This window comes from Dunckerocampus dactyliophorus, chromosome 2, assembly GCF_027744805.1.
Source record: "Dunckerocampus dactyliophorus isolate RoL2022-P2 chromosome 2, RoL_Ddac_1.1, whole genome shotgun sequence".
Taxonomy (NCBI): Eukaryota; Metazoa; Chordata; class Actinopteri; order Syngnathiformes; family Syngnathidae; genus Dunckerocampus; species Dunckerocampus dactyliophorus.
This window is the reverse complement of record NC_072820.1, coordinates 51,172,340-51,197,995: the sequence shown is the minus strand read 5'-3', so window position 1 is coordinate 51,197,995 and position 25,656 is coordinate 51,172,340. Positions and strand designations below refer to the sequence as shown.

The window sequence follows — 25,656 nt, the reverse complement described above, 5'->3', positions numbered from 1 at the left end:
AACGGCCTTGTTTCTTTTAGAATGTAAGATTCACATCTTGCTGTTCATCATCAAATGTAACCATGGGATCCTATTGAGTGGTATCACGTGTACGCTGTATGGAATGGTTGTGTTTTGAAATGACCCGTGTATCTACAGTCGATGCATATGGAATGGGCTACCACACGGAGATTCTGGTACATCCCTAGTTTCCTGTACAGTTCCCAGACTCGTAGAGCGGGAGCAAAGATGTAAAGAGAATGAAATAAGTGTTGGAAGGAAGCCAAGGTGAATGAGTGCACCTGCAGAGAAAGAGAGGAAGAGGGGGATGACTGGAGAGGAGAGAGAGAGAGAGAGAGAGAGAGAGTGAGAGAGAGAGAGAGGGAGGCGGAGTTAAAGCGTGTAAAGAAAAATGGTGAGAAGCACGGCTCTGCATACATCAGACAGTGAGTCCGGGGAAAGTTGAGTATATACTGTAGACTCAGAAAAAGCAAAATACGTAGAAGTTGGGAATCCATTCAGTCGGTGGCCAGCAAGAACTTGGGTTTCTGTCCAAGAGTCTCCAAGGTTTTCCATCCAGACTGCCAAGCAGCATGGCTGACAGAGTGAATGAGGACTGGGAGAATAATCCTGGGAAAGACGAGCTGGACTGGGGCTATGAGGAAGGTAGGCATGTGAAGGGATGTCTGCTGCTTCATGAAAGACAATCAGCGTTTCAACAATGAAGTCCTCCAGTCATCCTAGCAAACAAACGCTTGTATTGCTCTTGTTCAGGCAACTGTACAATAACTTGCATTTGTCACACCACATGTACTCTATTTGTCTTCTTTTTCCCTCCTGCCTGTACTGAGCCCTGAGGAACGTGCCCTGAATGTGTTTTTACTGTAAGTATGATTCATATAACGTCAAGTGGCCCACACCACTAGCATGTGCGTGGATGGAAGCATTTCCTTACATTTCATTCTATGAAATAGAAACAATACCACAAATTGCACCCGTGTCACTTTGTGTGCTCTCTGGTTCTGCTGGTTCGTGTACTTCTTGTAAAAAGAGCTAGCGAGGCTTACCTTGCAACAACAACACAGCAGCCTGCAGGGAGATAAAACCACACAGCACTGGTCCCATTTCCATAGCAAATGCAGTCCTCCCTCACCACATCGCAGTTCCAATTCCACAGCTTCACTCTATCACGGCTTTGCAAAAATCAATCGTTATGCTTGAATACAGCCTATTGTTACAATGTTCCAATCCTAACATTTAATCAAATACTGTCAAAAGAAATGAACCACTTTTCATTCGTCATTGTTTCCCCAACAAGAGTGGATGGTTGGTTGTCTGTATGTGCCCTGCCATTGGCTGGGGACCTCTCACCAGAAGCCAGCTGGGATAGGCTCCAGCATTCCCTAGTGAGGATGGATGGATGCTTGAATATCACTCCAGTAGTAGAGTGAATAGTTGCTTTGTTATCTCACAAGCGCACACAAGAGTTTGTCGAGCCTTTTTCTTGCTATATTGAAACTATTCAGGCCAAGAGTTTGGTTGCTGAGGAAGGAGGGAATGTGACGGCCCCCCAACCCCGGCATTCACCGAGTGAGTCTGACTGCAGCCAAAAGGCAAAGTGTGAAGCGTTTGTGCTTTTGCAAGAAGCAGATCTGGCAACTCAAGCCCGACTGTTTGGAACAATATGGAGATAAAAGCTGAAACACACACAGGCTTGGTAACCTGGACTGTTGGCAACAATGCACGGCAGTGCAGTAACCCCTCGTTTATCACGGACCTGTTAGATCAATGAATTTCTGCGATATACAGTATGAGTCAATGTTAATAAATGGAATGCTTTAGTCGTTAGAGCAAAGAAAACCTGTTGATGACTTTCTTAATAGGAGTTGTACCGTTATTAGAGATCTCTAGACATGAAATCACACCCCAGTAGTCACTTTACACTCCTATTCTTCTTTGTTTACGCTACGTCACATTGCTCGGCTACGGGGTCATAGACGCTTGCACATGATTAGATACTATTATAGATATTATATATTATTATTATTTTATATTATAGATACTATTTTATACAAATGTATAACCCCCAAAGGTTAGATATGCTGGAAGCCCAATGAAAAAATGAAATGAAATGAAACAGGACAAACAAACCAACGCAGGTGCCTTTGAAATGTTTATTGTCCCACAAATTGAGGCTGAACTAGATTATTGTCAACAGTTTTTGAGAACAAATAAACCACTAATGTTATGATAATGTATAATAATGAATAATAATATATTATACTGAGACTGAGACCCGGCTAAGCGGAGGAAAATGGATGGATGGAGGGATATTATAATGCTACACTATTTGTTTTACTATGTCTATTTGTCATCTTTCACTCTGTAAAGTGCTGGAATTGCCATTTGTGATGTGTATTTCCCCACAGGCAATTTGTAACGTCTGTCAAACATTTGCAGCATTTCTTGAAACGCTGCTGTTTCAGCTGTATTAAAGAGCAACATTTCTGTTGTGATGACTTTCTGCGAATGTACAGCATTTTGCGCTGTTGCGTTTGTATTTACTTTGCCTGTCGCACGTCTCACGTCTCCCGCATGCAAGTTACAAATCAAAATGACCTACCACTTCCTATAAAACATATCACATATATACTGTATAACATGTAACTGGTGAACTTTGAAAGTACCATACTTCATTCTAATGATTAGTATTCCACATTCACAGTCAAAGTCAAAGTAGTTGATATCATTCCTAATTCAGTTGAGTGCCATGTGTCAGTCAGTACTGTATGTCAGTCAAACGACGTGGCGTTCATTAGGACACAGTTCATGTCAGGTTAGCATTTGCTATCAAACATTACTGAGGATATAAAATGATGATGCAGCCCAAGTCAAGGCATTGTGAAATAATAAGTGTAGAAAACACACATTTCTATAGTGGAGTTCAGCCATCAAACCATTGGCTTTTTTCTACGTAACTAGCCGCTACAAGTGAACACATAACTTTGTTACAAAGTGACGTTTACATGATCGACCCAGACTACCTTGGCGATGGACGTAACGGGCACGCCTTGTGTAGGTGCTGAACAAATGCAGTGAATCCGCTTCTTAACTGTTTGGAGGCGAGAGAAGAGGAAAACAGACGCACATGCGCACGGAAACATATGGGGGCCATTTTCATGCATCATGTGATGAATGAATTGATTTATTATTATGTTTTCAGATGAGTGAGTAGAGTATGGCAGCTCATCATGTCCAATAAGCATCAAGCATGGGGATGATGTGCCAATGCTGCATTTCCTCCTCATAGGTGTAGAGTGGGGACTCCATTTCCCAGCAGCCAACGGTGAGTACCAGTCACCCATCAACCTGAACTCCAGGGAGGCTCAGTATGACCCGGCGCTCCTGGACGTACGCCTGTCACCAAACTATGTGGTGTGTCGTGACTGTGAGGTCATCAATGATGGACACACTGTGCGCATTGTTCTCAGGTCTAAGTCGGGTAAGCACACACACACGCACACACACACCTTGCTGACAATGTCTGAAGGCACTGTGCTGTCCTCAGTGGTTACTGGGGGTCCACTGCCCAGCGATCATGAGTATGAACTTCACGAGGTTCGCTTTCATTGGGGCAAGGAGAACCAGAGAGGATCAGAGCACACGGTCAACTTTAAGGCCTTTCCTATGGAGGTACACACACACACACACACACACACACACACACACACACACACACACACACACACACACACACAGCATGACCATGGAACCAGGAGCACGGAGGAGTCAGACCAGCAACCTTGAAAAAGAAGATTACGTGTTAGAACGTCGGTGTTGTTGCATGTCTGTCCTTGAACAAACTCCCAACTTCCCATCTGGTGCTAGCTAGCGAGGCTGCCGAAGGCTAGCCCTGGAAGATGAGCACAGCAGCGCTGCAACAACAATAAAACGTTGGATATCAAGAGTATGCTAACTCATCCTTGTTTACTTCTCTGACGACCTCCTCAACATGTTTTGCAATCAAGCAAAAACGTGAGAAAAAAAGGCAAAATGTTGGGAGGAGGAGTACCACAAGCTACCCAGCATGCCTTGCGGTGGGAATGGGTGTTGTTGTGGCATGGTATTGTTCGTAGATATCAGTTGTTATGCCCACGTGCATGGTGCAGTGGGTGGTGTGTGTTGATGTGTTGTGTTGTTTGGATGGATTGTTTTCTCCAAGCTACAGATGGCATCTGACTATTTTGGTGACTGCAGTTTCCATGTTAAAGGTTTCAAAAAAGGAGTTTGGAAATGCCTGGTGGGCCGGATTAAGATGCTTGGCGGGCCCGATGTGTGGTTCTTGACGTGCCTGCTGATGACTTGATAGACATTTTGTTAGTAAGCTAAGGATGCTAACGAGGGAGGACGTTTAAAAATATCTGAACTCATTCAATCCCAGCCGTTTGTCATAAAACAACCCCTTAGTGGCGGCCATTTTAGAGCGTTTGGGCTGATCTTTCAGGGCACACAGAATATTGTGTTGTACGGTTATAGAAACATGGAACCTACCAAAAGAAACACTACACTCCTTTGTCAACCCTAACACTAACCGAGGTACGTTTCAGGAAAATATCAGTTCCCACCTAAAAAAGGGAAGGTGTGCATTTAATTCTGGATAAAGTTTCTTCTGCCATTGGTGAGGGGGCCTGTAGCGTAACCCCTGCAACAATGGGTTGGCTTTCACCAGCGGGTGTCAGAGTGCAAATGGGTTTGTATTGAAAGCAAAGGAGTCTGTGGTCAGGTCTGATGTTTGCTTATTCAAAGTGGAGGCTTGCTCTCTTGACAAAATGCTGGCTAAGAGTCTTAAGTCAACATCAGCTGACGGCTGTTGCGCGCACCTGTCCCCAGTGATGCTCTCTCCAAGCCAGCTTGTCTTGTGTTGTGCTTCTGCGTAGCTCCATCTCATCCACTGGAACAGCACACTCTTCAACTCGCTGGAGGACGCGCTGGGGAAGAACAATGGCGTCCTCATCATTGCTCTTTTTGTGCAGGTAAGCAACAAGCCGTGTTTGCTGCATCGCCACCATGCTCATCCAAATACACCAAACAATATTTCACCCCAACATCACGTATTTGACCATCCCTACCTTGCATCTTCATAATCCACATTTCATCCCACCAGGCTTTTCCTTCCTCCAATTGTTTGAGTTGCGTTTGTCCGAGGAAGCCAACATGCTTTCACTGAGTGATTAGCTGGAATGATTTTAGCAACGCTGCATTGTCTCCAAAACATACCGTGTGCCTCTGGTGACCTTTCCATCGGGAATGTGCCGACAGGTCGGAAAGGAGCATCTGGGTCTGAAAGCCATCACTGAGGTTCTGCAGGACCTGCAGTACAAGGTGAGACCTACCGGCGAAATCCCCAAGTAGTTGCCGCTCCAGAGCACTCCCTTTCTCTCTTCGGTTACCATTCACTAGCCATGGATGCTAACAAGCTAAATGCTAAATGGACTGTTTATTTAAGTATTAAATGTATAGGTAGTACTCACCAAGAATGAATGATCATGACGATCAATTAACTCACCATGTCGCCAACCACAGCACACACCTGCGGTGCGTTCGAGGGCCGCCAAACAAAGTGCGAAATGTCAACGCTTGAGGAAAAACATGATGAGTGACGCACAAAGACATGAACATGGCTTTCTAACAGTGTAGGCCAGGGGTGTCCAAAGTGCGGGCCGCAGCACATTCTAAAAATGTCATCTAGCAAGAAAAATAAAAGACAACAGCAAAAATGGAAATATCAACTTCAAGAAGAAAGTCAAAATATTAAAAGGTCTAACAAAAAAGTCTTCATTTGATGAGAATAATGACATGACATTCTTGTTCATTAGGATTATTGTTATTGTATTATAATAACACCACTTTAGTGGAATCAAGTTGAAATGTTATCATGAATATCAGGAGTTTCAATGAAAAAATTTGGTTGCAGAAAAAGTTGGAATATGACCAAAATAACATCGGGATGTTATGCTCAAAAATAACAAAGTTGAAATATTCAAGAAAGACATTATTTTTCAAAAAGTGCAATATGATAAATGACAAAAAAAGTTGCAATTTTTGGAAAATGAGGTTGTGGAATAGTCAATAATGTTAAAACACTGAGAATAAAGTCATAAGTACGAGATGCAAGTTGAAATAGCAGAAATAGCAGAACAGCAGAAAGACAACAACAGCTAATGTAGCATTCCAACGAGGAAAAAAGAATCAGGAGTAAAAATAATATCATGAAATCTAAAACAAAAAATACTCACTTTGGAAGTCATAACATGAGAAGCATTTTGGGAAAATGAGGTTGCAGAAAAGTTGGGAATAAAGTCATGAAGTTCCAAGAAGAACATGGATGAAGGTGATTTGAGAAGAAAGGTGAAATCTTGGGTGGGGCAAACAGCAACAATGTGACAAAAAGATGAAAGCGTGAAGTTGATGTGAGTAATATGCCTTGTCACCAGCTGAGGTGAAATACTGCATGTCTACTGTAAGTACATGCAGTATACTGTACTGTAAGTATATACTGTATACTGCATGTAGAACTCCTTAGCTTGACCTGCATGATGGCATACAGTATGTAGAAATGGGACAAATGAGATTTGTTTTTGATGGAAAAACTGCTGACAAAACAAATGTGTGACTGAGGACGGTCCACTGGACGTATGAGGTGATGTTGGAGCAGATGAAGACAAATGAGAGTTTGTATTTCCTTCAGGGCAAAAGCAAGATCATCCCCTGCTTCAATCCCAACACTCTCCTGCCTGGTGAGCAAACATGTGTCATGTGACACTTCCATGCAAAGTCTTCCCTCGCTACATTGCCCTTCACCTTTCTCGGATTCGCTGCTTTGCTGATTTTTTCAAGTGAAATTTAGCCTTTTTCTTTTCACGTGCGTTGTGTTGTGCGTTCCTGTGGTGCATTCGAGCACTCTACTGTATGTGCGCTCTGTTGAATGTGTGTTACTGTATTTACTCGTGTGTCCGGGTGTGTTTACGTGCCTGCATCAGCATATTCGGAACCCGCAGTAGACGATACAGAGCCACAACAGTCCGCATTGGCAAAGGGAGGACCCACCTATTGTGTTCTGTGTCCTTATTGGCTGTAGACCGTTGTCAATCAATCTCCTACATGCCCTTTCCTGTTGTGGCCAATAGTCGCTAGCAAACTGGCTAACTGTGTGAGCAGGGGCCCACTGCACAAAAGTAGGATTCAAAAATCCAGGATCTAGGATCCAGGATCTATTCAAACATCCAGGATCTAGGATCCAGGATCTATTCAAACATCCAGGATCTAGGATCCAGGATCTATTCAAACATCCAGGATCTAGGATCCAGGATCTATTCAAACATCCAGGATCCAGGATCTATTCAAACATCCAGGATCTAGGATCCAGGATCTATTCAAACATCCAGGATCTAGGATCCAGGATCTATTCAAACATCCAGGATCTAGGATCCAGGATCTATTCAAACATCCAGGATCCAGGATCTATTCAAACATCCAGGATCTAGGATCCAGGATCTATTCAAACATCCAGGATCTAGGATCCAGGATCTATTCAAACATCCAGGATCCAGGATCTATTCAAACATCCAGGATCTAGGATCCAGGATCTATTCAAACATCCAGGATTTAGAATCCAGGATCTATTCAAACATCCAGGATCTAGGATCCAGGATCTATTCAAACATCCAGGATCTAGGATCCAGGATCTATTCAAACATCCAGGATCTAGGATCCAGGATCTATTCAAACATCCAGGATCTAGAATGACTGAGCTGAGCTCAAGCGACCCAAAGCAAGCGCGTCAAGTGGCTGCACGAAGCCCAAGCCAGGATGAGCAGACGCTGATCAAGCAAGCCAGGTGAAACCAATCCCGGATCAGTGCACGTACGCGGCTTCCTTAAATAAACCCCGCCTATCCATCACAGAGTCACCGATTCACCATGGCAACGAGAGCAGCACACTCTCCCCGACAGAAGGGGAAATCCTGTAGGAGGCAAAAAAAGCAAATAAAAAGGGACGGCAGCACCACCACAGCCCTAAAACAAGGACAGAAAGCGTGGATGAGTGGAAGTATTGCAGAGGTGATCTACAATACTTTGTGTGTACTGTAAGTAGTGCACAAATACACACAAATGGAGGAGCCACAGAGCGCAGCGATACGGCGGCAGACAAATATAGCGCTGAGACGATCGTGAGGTCAACCAGGTCAGCAATAATAATCATGTATAATAATAATAATAATCAGTAGGACTCTTTTGAACGCATATTGTTTGGAGAAGCCGAACTCTTTGCTGAAGTGACCCAGCAACTACGTTCCTTGTCAGGAAAATCCACCCAACTTCAAGTGGAAACATGCCAACTATCCCTTTAACGTGGCGTTCCATGCTCGTTGGGCAAGTGAAGAGCAGCAGTGTGCACCGATGTCTATCAACTCTTGGCTTTATGAGCGCATCACCGCTACTCGCTGCTAGCTTCTACGGCATGTCCCGCAAGCAACACAGTGACCATGTGACCATGTGTGAAACCGTAGGAATGTGGTGGAAGAGACTGCAGATGTGAGTGATATTGTGGAGATGTGACTCCATCTTCCATTTTGTGCCTGCTGACTGACATGAACTACATCCTGGACGTTAGCCTAACTCCACACAATAAATCTCCAAGGTAACTTATGTCACAGCATGTCCCGCTCTCCACTGGCCCACTTCCGGATCATGGATAAGTTGAGCCTGGGCAACCGAGATATCCCGGCTTAATCCCTTATCTTTGTTTTGTGCAAAAGGCCCCTGCTTGCTAACCGCCAATAAACAATAGAAGAAGAAGAACACGTGAGTCACTCAATCATTTCTTGTGTCCAACCTCGTAGGTTGATCATTGAAATTCAGAAGGAAGGTTTGAACTGGAAATGTGAGGAAATGTTAACGCCTGTCTGAGAGAAGTGTGTGAGGTGTATGCTGGGGGCTTTTACAGCATATACACTCAGGTGGGCTACTTTGCCAATTTGGATTATTGCGGGCTATTTTGGGAACCTAACCCCGCAATAAACGAGGGAACGCTGTACTCATATGTTGCAACAAATGTCTTGATGTTGGATTCGAGGATGCTGTCATGGCTGTTGATGAATGATGGATGAAGATGATTCAGCACGACTTAACGAGGCTTCGTCTGCCACCAGACCCTTTATTGCGAGACTACTGGGTGTATAGAGGATCTCTGACAACGCCGCCTTGCAGTGAGAACGTCACCTGGATCCTCTATCGCTACCCTCTGACCATCTCGCAATTACAGGTAACGACTTCACGCACAGTTTGCTTGGTGACATGCTAGCAGGCGACGTGTTTCACTTCATAGCAGTCAAAGCACACGCTTTGTGCAGCGAAGCTCGCTTTAGTCATGAATCCGTTCCCAAACCTCCAAAAACCAACCAAAAGAAATCATGTCAATGCATGAATCTGATCCAGGGTCTGTCACTTTTTTTCATGAATGAGAATTCAGAAAAAAACACATCCACAAGTCCGCAAAAGAAAAAGAAAAGGAAAGGAGACACCATTAGACCATTTGAGGCTGGACGTGGAGTGGGGAGAAGTAGAACTTATTAACCCCCCCCCATCTCTCAAAGGGATACCTCCATGAGCACCACATACCGTGCGTACTTGCACTGATATTTACACGTGTAACAGGTGTGCTAATGACAGTAGCATGCTGGACATACTGTAGATACCAGCAATGGTCACATCTCACCACCAGCTAAACCAACCTCAGTGCCTCAGTGCCTCAGTGTCTCAGTGCCTCAGTGCCTCAGTGTCTCAGTGTCTCAGTGCCTCAGTGCCTCAGTGTCTCAGTGTCTCAATGCCTCAGTGCCTCAGTGTCTCAGTGTTTCAGTGTCTCAGTGTTTCAGTGTCTCAGTGTCTCAGTGCCTCAGTGCCTCAGTGTCTCAGTGCCTCAGTGTCTCAGTGTTTCAGTGTCTCAGTGTTTCAGTGTCTCAGTGTCTCAGTGCCTCAGTGCCTCAGTGTCTCAGTGCCTCAGTGCCTCAGTGTCTCAGTGCCTCAGTGCCTCAGTGTCTCAGTGCCTCAGTGCCTCAGTGTCTCAGTGTTTTAGTGTCTCAGTGTTTCAGTGTCTCAGTGTCTCAGTGCCTCACTGTCTCAGTGCCTCAGTGTCTCAGTGTCTCAGTGCCTCAGTGTCTCAATGCCTCAGTGCCTCAGTGTCTCAGTGTTTCAGTGTCTCAGTGTTTCAGTGTCTCAGTGTCTCAGTGCCTCAGTGCCTCAGTGTCTCAGTGCCTCAGTGCCTCAGTGTCTCAGTGCCTCAGTGCCTCAGTGTCTCAGTGTTTCAGTGTCTCAGTGTCTCAGTGCCTCAGTGCCTCAGTGTCTCAGTGTCGGGAAGCACACATCGTGTTTCGGTAGACATGGGAAAGGGTGAATGATGGAACATGGCTTTTGTTCAGCTCCAGACTATTCCAGACAAAGACAAACATCTCCTGGTGGTATCAGCTGGTGGAACATCAAAGTTCCCAAAACCTCTCAGGTGGTATGGCTGATCTCCATGACAATCTTGCTAGCTAATACAGTACGTTAGGAAGTATGTACTTTAGAATCTTGCTAGCTAATACAGTACGTTAGGAAGTATGTACTTTAGAATCTTGCTAGCTAATACAGTACGTTAGGAAGTATGTACTTTAGAATCTTGCTAGCTAATACAGTACGTTAGGAGGTATGTACTTTAGAATCTTGCTAGCTAATACAGTACGTTAGGAAGTATGTACTTTAGAATCTTGCTAGCTAATGCAGTATGTTAGGAAGTATGTACTTTAGAATCTTGCTAGCTAATGCAGTACGTTAGGAAGTATGTACTTTAGAATCTTGCTAGCTAATGCAGTATGTTAGGAAGTATGTACTTTAGAATCTTGCTAGCTAATGCAGTACGTTAGGAAGTATGTACTTTAGAATCTTGCTAGCTAATGCAGTACGTTAGGAAGTATGTACTTTAGAATCTTGCTAGCTAATACAGTACGTTAGGAAGTATGTACTTTTACAAGGTCAATGACAATGACAATGTTTGAGTTGTGGTCTTCTAATGATTGCCCCATGCTGCCACTATGGAATCACAGGAGTGCCAAAATGAAAAGGGAATACGTGTGGAAATACAATGAGAATCAATAATACAAAAATATATAAATGTAGTCTAATTTTTTTTACCATTTTGTCTTTGTTTTTTCCATTTTGGCGTTACTTTTCCTGTTTAGTATTTGTGTTTTCCATTTGTGTTTTATCATTTAGTAAAGACAAATGCAATACCAAGCAAATGCAAAGCTGTGGGCAGGTCATTCAAAATGAAACGGGGGAAATTTAAATAAGATCAAATAAGCATTTACCTCTTAAAGATTGCGTCACACAGCTTCATCCATATCTGCATTCATCAGCGCAGATATGGCCTTTAAAGACTTTTTTATCAAAACTTTCCATGACATCTTCCACCAACCGAGCAACTGCTCATCATTCTCGTTGAACACCTCTTCTCAATTCGTCCACGTCCGCCATATTTAAATTTCCCCCTTTACTTTTGATAAACGTGGATTTGCGTCTACTTTCTGTCCGTGACATTTCTTCCAGGCTCCCGAGTTTCCATAAGTACAGTACATAGCCCCTGCTATGTACTGCTTTGGATGCAGTAGTAATATTTAACCAGGATAATTCATGAAAAAAACAATAATAAAAATGATATAATAATACGTATCATTACGTATTATTATATCATTTTTATTATTGTTTTTTCTATTCTTTTTTCTTTATTTACCTTTGAAGAGGAGTGTTTTTTCCATCTCTCCCATGCATTTGCCTCTCCTCTTTGTACTGATAGTGGATGCCATTGGTACAGAAGTCTCCACATGTTCCATCATTCCAACCTTGCCTTTGTAAATTGTTCCTACGGTTGAGCGATTCACTCCATTAGCACGTTCTAAATTAGCCATTTTCTCGCCACCGTCCAACTTCCTGATGATGGCCACCTTCGTTTCCATAGAAATTGATTGAGGTTTCCCGCCACTACTACTAGCACTTGCACTCCATTTATCGGCCATGATAACGTCTCTGTAAAGTATCGAATGGGGTACAATCGGCGTGCTCCGAGATGTTATCAGCGACAAGTGCAGCGACGAACTGAGAAAGATGGCGCGACAGGGATGCCGCTACCCACAATTCATAGCAGCAGAATGGCGCGCAATACAAAAATAGCACCTTTGTATTTCGAAAACATTTAAATGACAAAATATGGCAATTTTCGAAAAAAAATCATTAAAAAAATAGACCAGTCGGCTTGTGTTCGTATCTACGAGTGTTTGCAGGTCGGTTGTTCGTAAGTTGGGGACTTGGAGTGTACTTCCACACGTATTCCCTTTTAATTTTGGCACTCCTGTGATTCCATATTCCACGCATTAGCAAGTACGGGGAGCAGTTGAAGGTATGGGCTGCATGGTCATTGAGCTCTCTTGAGATGTTTGCTACGTGCTTAATACGTCCTTTCCACTTGAACACACGGCCTATCATTCATCCTCAACAACATTTCCAGTGATTATGCCATCGAGTTCCTCAAATGCCAAGCCGTGTTGCTCATTTCCATCCCTAAGTTCCAAATATGATTACTTTGGTTGTTTGTCTCTATGTGCCCTGCCATTGGCTGGACACCAGTCCAGGGTGTACCCCGCCTGTCACCCCAAGTCAGCTGGGATAGGCTCCAGCATGCCCCCGCGACCCTAAAGAGTAGAAGCGGTATGGAAAATGGATGGACGATTCCTTTCCATCCACTTTTTGATTTGACTGACATCATGAAGACTGTCATTGCTGTCAAATGTATTTGTCTCTTCTGCAAGACACATGTTACCCGCTGACAAGGTTAAAAATATCATGAATATGCAAGTGAAATCATTTGGGGCCCAATACTGACCCCTGAGGGACCCCGCATGTCCCCCATGTGAACACTTAAAGAGCTTAAAGAGCTTTTGAGCCGTTTCCCAGCCACCCCACGTACGCCATATCCTTCTCGTCTTTTTAGTCATATTTCACGGCATCCAGTATCAAATGAAAATAGCTACATTGCAGACTCTTTATTGTTTCTTCAGTAGCATGGATGAAGCAGATCTATGCCTCCCTAACCTTCATTAAGCACCGGGCTTTGCTCTGCTCACCTTCTAAGACAACCTGAACCCTCCAGTTGACATCCGTTGAACTTTGCATCAATTGAAATACAAAGCCTTCTTCTTTTTCAGCCTCCACAAAGTACGATTCCTCCTTCTTTGGAAATGGAATATGTCCATAGTTATGGCAGAGAAAGCCTGTTTACAGCCTCCTACATATAGAGCCCTCACCACTGTGGTCACCTTTACACTCCTATTACCCAATATAGTAGACATAATAAGAGAAAATAAGACATTTAGACATAAATAAGACATAATATTTCCTATTAGAGCCCTGTAGACATGAAATAACACCCCTATGGTCACCTTTACACTCCTATTACCCAGTATAGTAGACATAATAAGAGAAAATAAGACATTTAGACATAAATAAAACATAATATTTCCTATTAGAGCCCTGTAGACATGAAATAACACCCCTATGGTCACCTTTACACTCCTATTACCCAATATAGTAGACATAATAAGAGAAAATAAGACATTTAGACATAAATAAGACATAATATTTCCTATTAGAGCTCTCTAGACACGAAATAACACCCCTGTGGTCACCTTTACACTCCTATTACCCAATATAGTAGACATAATAAGAGAAAATAAGACATTTAGACATAAATAAGACATAATATTTCCTATTAGAGCCCTGTAGACATGAAATAACACCCCTATGGTCACCTTTACACTCCTATTACCCAATATAGTAGACATCATAAGAGAAAATAAGACATTTAGACATAAATAAAACATAATATTTCCTATTAGAGCCCTCTAGACACAAAATAACACCCCTATGGTCACCTTTACACTCCTATTACCCAATATAGTAGACATAATAAGAGAAAATAAGACATTTAGACATAAATAAGACATAATATTTCCTATTAGAGCTCTCTAGACACGAAATAACACCCCTGTGGTCACCTTTACACTCCTATTACCCAATATAGTAGACATAATAAGAGAAAATAAGACATTTAGACATAAATAAGACATAATATTTCCTATTAGAGCCCTGTAGACATGAAATAACACCCCTATGGTCACCTTTACACTCCTATTACCCAATATAGTAGACATCATAAGAGAAAATAAGACATTTAGACATAAATAAAACATAATATTTCCTATTAGAGCCCTCTAGACATGAAATAACACCCTGTGGTCACCTTTACACTCCTATTACCCAATATAGTAGACATAATAAGAGAAAATAAGACATTTAGACATAAATAAAACATAATATTTCCTATTAGAGCCCTCTAGACACAAAATAACACCCCTATGGTCACCTTTACACTCCTATTACCCAATATAGTAGACATAATAAGAGAAAATAAGACATTTAGACATAAATAAGACATAATATTTCCTATTAGAGCCCTGTAGACATGAAATAACACCCCTATGGTCACCTTTACACTCCTATTACCCAATATAGTAGACATCATAAGAGAAAATAAGACATTTAGACATAAATAAAACATAATATTTCCTATTAGAGCCCTGTAGACATGAAATAACACCCCTATGGTCACCTTTACACTCCTATTACCCAATATAGTAGACATCATAAGAGAAAATAAGACATTTAGACATAAATAAAACATAATATTTCCTATTAGAGCCCTGTAGACATGAAATAACACCCCTATGGTCACCTTTACACTCCTATTACCCAATATAGTAGACATCATAAGAGAAAATAAGACATTTAGACATAAATAAAACATAATATTTCCTATTAGAGCCCTGTAGACATGAAATAACACCCCTATGGTCACCTTTACACTCCTATTACCCAATATAGTAGACATCATAAGAGAAAATAAGACATTAAGACATAAATAAGACTCATACGTGAGCATTGGGAGAGTTTTCTGGACAGCGTACTGTGGTGCCTGATGTCTCATCAGTGTAACATTACTGACACCTAGTGGCCAGTTTACAATACTACATATGACATCTTTCAATACGTGTTCTGGATGCCTTATGTTTGCATTTTCATTTTTATGCTTAACAGTGCTTCATGAAGACCAGGCACTGGGGGCCATTTGTGAGCCACAGATGGGTTTTTTTATTTGCCCATTTGCACATTCTAAAAAAATCTAACATAAAGAATTCAAAAAAACCCAACAAAAATGGAAAAATCTGCAGTAATTTGGCAAAAATAAAGTCAAAATATTGAGAGAAAAACGTTGTAATCTAATGAGAAACAGTCCCAATTATAAAAGAAAAGAATCTTGTCATATTAGGAGGAAAAGTAATGTCATTTTAGTGGCATAGATTTGAAATATGAAAGAAAAAAATATGTCATTTATTTACAGTTGTAATATTATGGGAAACAAAACAAAAACGGTGTAATTTCTGGAAAATTAGGTGGTGGAAAAAGTTATAATATTATGGGAATAAAGTGCAAATATTGTAGGAATAAAGTCCTGATTACAAGACGAAAGTTGAGATGGATCATAATAGAAATGAAAAAAAACAATCATCTGATTGAATCAAGTCAGAATATTAAGAGAAAAAAAAGTATTCTTATGAGATAAAAGTCCCAGTTTGACTAGAATAAACTTGTAATGTCATGAGGAAAAACAAAAGTCATTTTAGGAACATAAAGTTTAAACATTAAAGAAAAAATGTTGACTTTTTAAAATTCATAATATGAGAAACGTCATGCCCCGCAGGACAGGATTGATCACTTCCTGTCCAGTGCTCTTGTTTCGGAATGCTGCACTTCCTGCCGGGGCTAAGATGCAGTGGCTTTACCCCGACGGCTGCCCAAGCCAGCTCATGCAAGCAGTGCTTCACGGCCGTGCCGTCACGTGGACGTTCAAGCTGCGGTTTCTCCTCTGGATGCTGCCCGCCTGTCGGCACGTGCCCCGATTTGTTTGCAAAGCATTCATTCTTTTCACCCCAAACGTTTGCATTTATTTCTTGATTTTAATTTTTATTTCATGTATTCTTCATTTAGTCAGACCCTTTAAAACATGTCTTCATTTGTTCCCAAAACACAAATATTACATTTGTTTATATCTGATTTCAATCTATTTTATTGACATTTCAAACATAAAAAAACGTTTATTCTGTTATTTCCAAACACAAATATATTTTTAGAATTTTTGTTCAAACTTCATCAATGTTTTTTCAAAATATTTCTTGGTTGTTTTTCTTTTTCCAGACATTTGCATTCATGAATGTATGATTTATGTATTCGTGTCATTAGGGAGCATTTGGTGCAACCAGCATGCAAAAAGTCAGTGTTTGTTTCCAAGTGAGCTCGAGGGAAGTAACAGACAGGAGGGGAAAATGAGCGCTTGATTTGCTCACCTCCACAGTACGGGTGCTCACGTGTACACAAGAGGACGCTGCCAGCGCGTGGCGGGGGTCGAGCATTCGACAGCCACACCACAGATCAAAACAACAAACAAAATAAAAGTTGCCTTTTTTGAAAAAGTTCACATTCTACAAGAACAAAATGTCCAAAGATTATTTAGGAAGAAAGTTGAAAGATTTGGAAAATCTAATATTATTACGAATATAATATTTTGGGGGAAAACAGCAACAATTAGTGCAAAGTGATGAGGAAGGACTGTATGTGTATATGTATATATATATATATACATATACATGTGGACATATATGTATATGTATGTCTACATGTATATGTACTGTATGTGTATGTGTATATATACTGTATATATATATATATATACTGTACATGTGGACATATATGTATATGTATGTCTACATGTATGTCTATGTATATATATATATATATGTCTACATATATATATATATATATATATACACACACACACATATACATACATATACATATACTGTATGTCTACATGTATATATATATATATATATACACACACACACATATACACACATACATATATACTACTCAAAAAAATTCAAGGAACACTTGGAAAACACATCAGACCTAAACTGGGGGAAAAATGATGTTGAATATGTTTCCTGATAATAAGTGGGTGATGTATTAGTAACAAAACGATGCCCTATAGAGGGGGGAAATCAAAGACACCCCAAAAATGAAAGTGAAAAAATGATGCAGCACACTGGTCCATTTTGCTAAAATGTCATTGTAGCAACTCAAAATGATTCTCAGTAGTTTGTGTGGCCCCCACGTGCTTGTACGCATGCCTGACAACGTGGGGGCATGCTCCTAATGAGACTACGGATGGTGTCCTGGGGGATCTCTGGGGGTTTAGATCTGATGTGTTTTTGGAGTGTTCCTCTAATTTTTTTGAACAGTGTATATGTATATGCATATGTACAGTATATGTATACATATGTATGTGTATATGTATGTGTATATGTATATATATCTATATGTATATGTATGTGTATATGTAGATGCATATGTACAGTATATGTATACATATGTATGTGTATATGTATGTGTATATGTAGATGCATATGTACAGTATATGTATACATATGTATGTGTATATGTATGTGTATATGTATATATATCTATATGTATATGTATGTGTATATGTAGATGCATATGTACAGTATATGTATACATATGTATGTGTATATGTATGTGTATATGTATATATATCTATATGTATATGTATGTGTATATGTAGATGCATATGTACAGTATATGTATACATATGTATGTGTATATGTATGTGTATATGTATATACTGTATATCTATATGTATATGTATGTGTATATGTATATGCATACCTATATGTATGTCTATACCTACTGTATATGTAGAGTATATGTATACAGTACTGTATGTGTATATGTGTATGTATTGTAAGTACACAGTGCGTGTATACTCCCTACTTATGAATGCTGTGGAGTGACATACCTGTACAGTATATAGTATGAATTGATGGAACTGTCCAATGACATGATTACTGTATGTACAGTATACACCTTGTACTGTATATTTGTGGTATTTATCAGACTGTACTGTAGTGTAGCATCAGCCCTACAGTTTGTGTACACAATGCAAATACAGTAAACACTGTAAATAGAGTACGTAGTGTACATAGACAGTAAATACTACCAGGACGGTTAGGGCATAAAGACGTGGTGACTATGATTTTCTTTCATGCTTTCAGGCAGCAGAATTCCAGAATAAAAGTCCCATATCAAGCCCTCGTATTGCTATTAGCTCAACATTTCAGACGGTGGCATTACGCTCCCACGCTGGTGACATCAGTGCACACTTGTTGCACTTGTCTGGCACTTGTGCACGGGTCTTTCTTGGTTCCCACAAGTTTGTGTGACTTTCACGTGTCAACATGGAAAGCAGCCCGAGGGAATCACCAGTCTGCTGCAAATATTTGGAGTGAGGAAGCTCATGTTGCACGTCTTTGTCAAGTCACATGTCCTCATGTTGGGCACATCACTTCAACAAGTCAACAAGTTATGAGGTGGACTTACCACACGCCACAAAAATACACTTTTTTTCTCTGAGCTGAACTGCAAAGATGGCAAGAGGCCCGCCTCCTCAAAGCTGCGTTAGTGAGCGCTCATAAGTCAGACTTCATCCGATGCTGATGAGGCAGCACCTAAGGGGGGGCACAACTAAAGGCTACTCAGAATGTGCCCTTTCATGGCATCATTTGTATTTTTATGTCCTTCATGTGTTTTTTGTGTACATAGCGAGTGACATGCACGCATGAAGGCTGCTGGAACCGGAGACTCTCCCGTTGCAGCAGCCTTCATGCACTGTGGAACACACACACAACAACGGACAGGCCTCCCGCGTTCCAAACGCATGCATGTCAGGTCCAGCATGCCCCCGTGACCCTGGTGAGGATAAGTGGAATGGAAAATGGATGGATGGGTTTTCTACTATTTTTCAAGAAAGATATTTCAAGAAAAAAATCTCAACTTTGTGTCGTTGCTGACTTTTAATATCAAGTTTCTCCTTACATTACACTACTATTACTACCATTACTATTACTACTATTACTTTTTCTCCTTACGTTACACGACTATTACCTCTATTACTACGACTATTCCAAATACTAAACCACAGAAGCCACAAAACCTCTGCATCCTACTTCAGAGGATGGACGTTGGCCTTCCATCCTCCTTGTTGTGCATCTGCTGCCAGTTTCTTTGGTCCCAGGCCTCTTCGGTGGACTCCTCCCATGCGACCGTGAGCTCGAGGATGCAGACCACCTTTAGTGAGGGGGGCCATAGCACCAAGTCTGGCCTGAGGGTGGTGTTTGCAATCTCTGGGGAAAAGATTAGTTGCTTGCCAATATCAACTAGCATCTTCCAATCCCGGGCCATGGCTAGCGGTCCAGTTTGTGGTTTGGTAGCTGGGGGGTTAGGCTGTTCCTGTCCCTCTCAAAAGAATGTTGGCACAGAATGGAATTGGCAGTTGATGGTGTTCGTCTTGCTCTCAAGGGCTGCCGCCAGACTTGAGGACCTGGTCGTGCCTCCAGGTGTAGAGGCCTTGTGTGAGGCTGGTCCTACAACTGGTCCAGATGTGTTTGCCCAAATTCAGCAACTTTCAGAGGGTGCGGGTGGGTCCTCTCCATACCACTGGTGAAGGCTTTTTGGGGATGGGAGCACATCATATGTAGCTCTTATGATGAAGCTGATGTCACTTGCTTCCATTTCCCAGAGCTGCCTCCAGGTGAGCTTTCTCCTCTCCATGCCGTCCCACCTCATCTCTCGTCCCTGCTTGGCAAGAGAGACAGGGATGATGATAATAACATGACAAGATAGGTCTGATGTTGTACGAGATGTGGGAAATGATCGCAAACTGAGGCAACATTTTGGCCTAAAGGAAATGGGAAAACATGCTAACCGCGGTGTATGCTAACTGTATCTTCATATCTGCTGTAACCATGGAAATGTCTACTTTTTTGATACCAAGATCACCCGTGCAGACAATGCAGATGCAGAGGAGCACTTCAACACTTGAAGTGAAAATATGTCCTTTTCCGTCTCTGCAGATTGAGGAGTTCCGCAGGTTGCGGTCACATGCCAAAGGCGCCGAGCTGCCGGACGGCAACGACGGAATGCTGGGGGACAATTTCCGCCCCACCCAGCCACTCAGTGACCGGACGGTCCGTGCGGCCTTTCAGTGACTTTCTCCTGGTAAATCAGAAAAGACCTACAGAAACAAGAGTGGAAGGTAACACAAGAAAGACTGCACTTGCTACCCCCCCATCATCCACACCAATCTTTCCATCAATGTTAGGATCCTGTCCCTGAGGAATTCACTCCTCCGGAACCACACCATAATGGATCAAGTCCCGCAAGGTCTAGCCCAGTTCACTTACTAATCTGGCACCAGGCTTTTTGTGCTGCGTAGAGTATGGAGACATGTCACATGTAGAGCAGGAGCACTGCTTTGACATCTGCTAAAGTGGCGTACATTGCTGACCTTCATACGTAGCTCTTTGCCCTTCAGGGAAACGTGCACCTTTTTTATGATGCCCATCATCCACAATCCTTATGTGAGACGTGAACACACACGTCCTTCTCTTTTCTGTGCCTTCTAAAGATATAAAAACAGGTAAAAAACTCTTCCTGGGTGCATTGATTTCACATAGCAACATAGAAAGGAATGCTACACCTAGCATCAAACACAAAAACACAACTCCAATATGTACCGTTACCTTTGGCTAGTGGCCTGAGGCATTGTGAGCGAGTGAGTGGTGAAGCTAGTCGCTAGCCAGCTTGTAGCTAGCCGGCGTGGTGTGGCGAGGTGTCACTATGCCAGTAACGTACAGTCAAACTTGTCTATAAAAGCGGCAAAAGTGGCCGCTATAGACAGGTGGCCTCTATAGACAGGTTGGCGTCCAGTTTGAATGTTGACCAGTAGAAGGGAAAAAAAGAAAAAAAAAAAAGGGAAAATAATAATAATAATAATGTTGACCAGTAGAGGGCACTGTGTGACTGTGGATAAAAGTTGTACAGCACTACTAGGCTTGTTATTATCCACGACCCACAGAACAAAGCTGTGCTAGTAATGTCTTACGCTTGTTTTTAATATTTTACTTTTTATACGGCAGAGCGTCATTACAGCTTTAGTTCATCAGGAAGTGACGGGAAGTGACGGTGGGCGTCCCGAGCAGGAGAGCTAGGCTCAGTGCTAGCTGTGAGTTTGGAGAGAGTTGGGAACTGTGTTTATGTTGGCGTGGATGTAAAGTCCTGCAGTGTTCTCCGCTGTTAATAAAGCCATTAAAGTGCATCGGCGACGTGAGTCTCTCCTTCCCCACAACAAGCGGCATTACAGTATTGACCAGTGCACACCAGGAAATAAACGGTGTCATTTCTTACAGGCATTGGCTGGACAGCTATGTAGTGGGGCTTGTTTAACCTTTGCCTTGTGGGCAAGCAGGAAGGAGAGACGATGCTGAGAGATGTGTGTGTGTTCTGAGCTGCTGTCTGGTGGCCGCGTTCAATAAATAAAGTTGGCAGAAGCAACAGGAGAAGTTTCCTTCTTTGCTTCGGAGCTGAATAACACTGACAAGTTAACAGACTAGTAGCGAACGGAAAAGAAGACGGCTTTGTTTGTGTCGAATACAGAAGATGAGGACTTTGATGGATTTGTGGATGAGGATTGATGAAAAATAACGTGAGTACATTTTAAAATACTTCAATTAAGTACAACCCAACTCAGTTTTGCTCCCGCTGCCGCATGCATGCTAGCGTATGTTTTTTTTTTTTTATTGTAGCGTCGCTGGGAGCACGTCCTGTTCCCAGCCTACTTTGCCGTAATGTTTTGGTGCAAATGCTCTTAAAGTTACCTGTTTGACCAGGAAATAGCAAGCTCAAAAGAAGACGGCTTTTTTATGTGGAACAACTGACAGTTTGTGTGGATCTTGTGAATGATTGTGACTGAGCTAGGACTCAGTAATTAAAGTCAACACACGACAGCTTCATTGATTGAAAAACAAAACTTTTTCGTGGATGAAGCTTCTACTTGAGTTGGTAATTTGGCCGCTATATGCGGTCAGATATTGACCAAGGGAGACAAAATGGGTGGCCGCTGGTCGCGTTGGACAGGTGACTGCTATACACAGGGTCTATAACATGTACATTTGCTGCGGGGGATTTTTCAGTGGCTGCTGTAGGCAGGTGGCCGTTCTATAAAGGTGGCTGCTAAGACAGGTTTGACTGTAGTTCTCGGGCATAACAATGCTAATAACAATAATAATAATAACAATGTGTTTCATGTGCAGCTCACATGATTGAAATGGAGGCTTTTTCAGAAGGCTTTATAGGCGGAATAGGTGCGTCCTATTACGTGCATTCTTAGCTGCCTCTTTTTAGCTGTTTTTATATGTTTAGAAGGTACAGAAAAGAGCAAGATGTGCGTGTTATGTCTTACATAAGGGTTGTGGATGATGGGCTAAATTCCCCCCAAAAAGTGCACTTTTCCATGAAGGCATTTTTCATGTGTTGACAGAAATCATGCTAAAATGTATATGTTGTTAAAATGATTACAAGTTGTTTAGATGAATACTTCATGGTTTATTGAAGTTTTTATTAAAAAATATTATTGCTAAAATGTACTATTGCTAAAAATGGGTTCCGCTAGTAGGAAAGATACTTCCAAGAGACATGATGAGCCTGTAGCTCTTTTTAGAGACCCCTTTCTTTTGGATCGGCTCTCGAAAAAGAGTCGACTCTTTTGGCTGCTGAAATGTTTTGTTGCTTCAGTTGATTCCTCATCTTAATACGTGTAAAATGAATTTCTTGCGTAAAACTGGAATTCTATGAAATGTTGATTATTTATGTGCTTTTAGATTTAAATGCAGAAGCTCAACAGGGAACGCAACGCAACCAAAACACACAAAAACAAAGACAAAAACACACATCTCCATCCATCCATCTTCTTCCAATTGTCCGAGGTGGGGGTCACGCGGGCAGAACCCTAAGCAGGGAAGCCCGGACTTTCCTCTCCCCTCTCGTCCAGCTCCTCCTGGATCTGGAGACGTTCCCCGACACGTTGAGAGACATACATGTCTCTCAACATGTCCTGGGTCTTCCCTCCCGGACATGCCCTGAACACCTCCCCAGGGAGGCATCCTGAACAGATGCCCACGCCACGTCATCTGGGTGACGGTGCTTGTAACCTTATCTCTAAAGGGAGAGCTCAGAGAAAACTCATTTTGTACCCACCATCTTGTCCTTTGGGTCACGACCCAAAGCTCATGACCATAGGTGAGGGTAGGAACGTAGATGGGGGGGTAAATTGAGAGCGTTGCCTTTCAGCTCAGCTCCCTCTTCACCACAACGGGCTGATGCAGAGTCCGCATCACTGCAGACACCGCTCCAGTCCACCTCCTGTCCATCTTGTGTTCCATCCTTCCCTCGCTCGTGAGCAACACCTCGAGGTACTTCAGCTCCTCCACTTGGGGTCCTTGGGGTCCTCCTACTTGGGGACACTCAGACTTGGAGGTGCTGATTCTCACACTCAGCTGAGAACCGATCCGGTGAGACTTGAAGGTCACGGCTCCATGAAGCCAGCAGGACCACAACATCTGCAAAAAGCAGACACCCGATCCTGCAGCCACCAAACTTGATCAAAATAAAGAACAGAATCGGTGACAAAAGGCAGCCCTGGCGGAGTCCAACCCTCACTGGAAACGGGTCCAACTTACTGGAAGCAATGCCAACCAAAGTCTGACACCGGTCATGCAGGGGACCAATGGCCTGAATTAGGTGGTCTGGTACTCCTGGAGTACTCGCTACAGAATTCCTCGAGGTACACAATGGCATGCCTTCAATGCCCACAAAGCGCATGTGGACTGGTTGGGCAAACTCCCATGCACCCTCACGGACCCTGCTGAGAGCCCAGGGGTCCTCTCCAGAACCCCTGAACAGACCTCACCAGATAGACTGAGGTGATCTCATGATAGATGGAGTGCACTCTCTGGTCCCACCACCCCGGCCTGCCAAAACAGAGGCACCGCCCCCATGTCCACGCGATGCTGCAGAGTCATGTCAACCAAGACACCCCCCACCCAGGAGCTTTTTGACAACCTTGCAGCCTCAGCCCCCGAGATAGGAGAGCCCACCCTGGGGTCCCGAGGCAGCACTTCCTCATCGGAAGAGTCATCTCAATTAGACGAAAGGTTCCAATCTGATAGTCAATCAAAAACATAGAAGACAAAGTAGCATCCAGCTAATAAGACTTTTTGCTCGCCTTTCGTGAAGATTGGCGTGTCTCAGCTTTTGTTTCCTGCTGTTGTTTTCCTCACCTTTTTTAGCCTGCTTGTGTGTGTACCCCCCCCCCCCCCTTTTGACCAAGAACAGGAAAAAAGGACAAGAAAAACCACGTATTGTTCAAAGAGCCCGTTGGTCACCACTTGCGACGTCGTTCCACGCTGAGCGCCCTCATTTTCATTCCAGTCTGCTTGGTTTACATACGTTTGTATATCCGTGCTAACTTTATTGACATGTGATTTCATGAGTCTTTCATGATCTTGGCATGAAGACAATTAAACGCTAAATAGCTCAACTTCATTTGTGATGGAACTCTTTGAAAACTCCACAGCCGCTTCTGTACCGCACTTGATGTCTGCTCAGGTGGCGCACATCCTCACTGATGAGCCAGAGGAAGGCTGCTCGGGTGCTGCAGACCAGCCAAGTCCAAACCCTTGTCCCCCAGCGGGGCCACATAGTGAAAAATGAAAGGATGCAACTTTATGCTAAGACGTTTTGCATATTTCAAGAGAAGAGTGCATCTCAGCTTTGTCACACTGCTGAAAAATGAAAAATGAACATCCACTTGACTCTACTCATGAATGCTGCACTTTTGACCTTTATTATCACCTACTTAGAAATCAGTACAGACTTCGGGTGGATGAGACGTGCTTTACGTGGGGAAAAACAGCCTCTTTTTGGAGAAAAACGTGTTTTTGGACCAAAAAAAAAGGATTTTTACATTTTCTTTTTCCAAAAATTCACATCCAGTGGTGTGTCAAGTGTTCTTATTTTTTTGCGCGTTGGTCCCACTTCAGTGTTTCAGATCATCAACGGAACGTAAACATTAGTCAGTGACAACACAACTCAACACTTCAAGCACTTTTTAAACAAAACTTTTTACTATTCAGGGAGAAAACAAATCTGCATTGAGTTGTGTTGTCGTTGTCGTTGTGTTTACGGGGCCGTGAATGCTGAATGGGGAGTGCTTGGGGGTCTAAATTTGTACACCCACACCAACACAAACAGCACTTAGTTGCACGGAAGACATCCACTTGCCTTCAGTCTTGGGCTAATGTGCTCCATGTGCTCACATGAACAAACACCAGTGCTGATGGGATGGCGTACGGTCCAAGATGATCCAGTTTGGACCAACACCAACACTCTGCACCTGCTCAGGAGCCACGGCCGTGTGTGCTTTCAGGCATTGAAAGAACGTATTCATTCTTTTCGTCAAGAATAAAAACAATCACACGTTGTATGAGTGCCCTCCTCGGTG

The 25,656-nt window shown here is 42.6% G+C and overlaps 1 protein-coding gene across 4 annotated transcripts; it reads left to right on the top strand.

The window, feature by feature from the left end:
* The first annotated feature begins 346 nt into the window (after positions 1–346).
* ca8 (carbonic anhydrase VIII) lies at positions 347–24,684 on the top strand. Of its 4 annotated transcripts, XM_054769151.1 has the most exons (9): positions 350–645; positions 3,290–3,481; positions 3,548–3,672; positions 4,917–5,012; positions 5,299–5,361; positions 6,728–6,776; positions 9,191–9,303; positions 20,171–20,352; positions 20,419–24,684. In XM_054769151.1, exons 1-8 carry the CDS (start codon positions 573–575, stop codon positions 20,303–20,305), a joined length of 846 nt encoding a protein of 281 aa, XP_054625126.1. In that variant the 5' UTR covers positions 350–572; the 3' UTR covers positions 20,306–20,352; positions 20,419–24,684. The 4 variants fall into 4 exon arrangements, with proteins under 4 accessions (XP_054625129.1, XP_054625126.1, XP_054625127.1 ...); XM_054769152.1 differs by having other exon boundaries at positions 351–645; positions 3,296–3,481; positions 20,171–24,684; XM_054769153.1 differs by lacking the exon at positions 350–645 and adding an exon at positions 662–863 and having other exon boundaries at positions 20,171–24,684.
* The last annotated feature ends 972 nt before the right edge of the window (positions 24,685–25,656 follow it).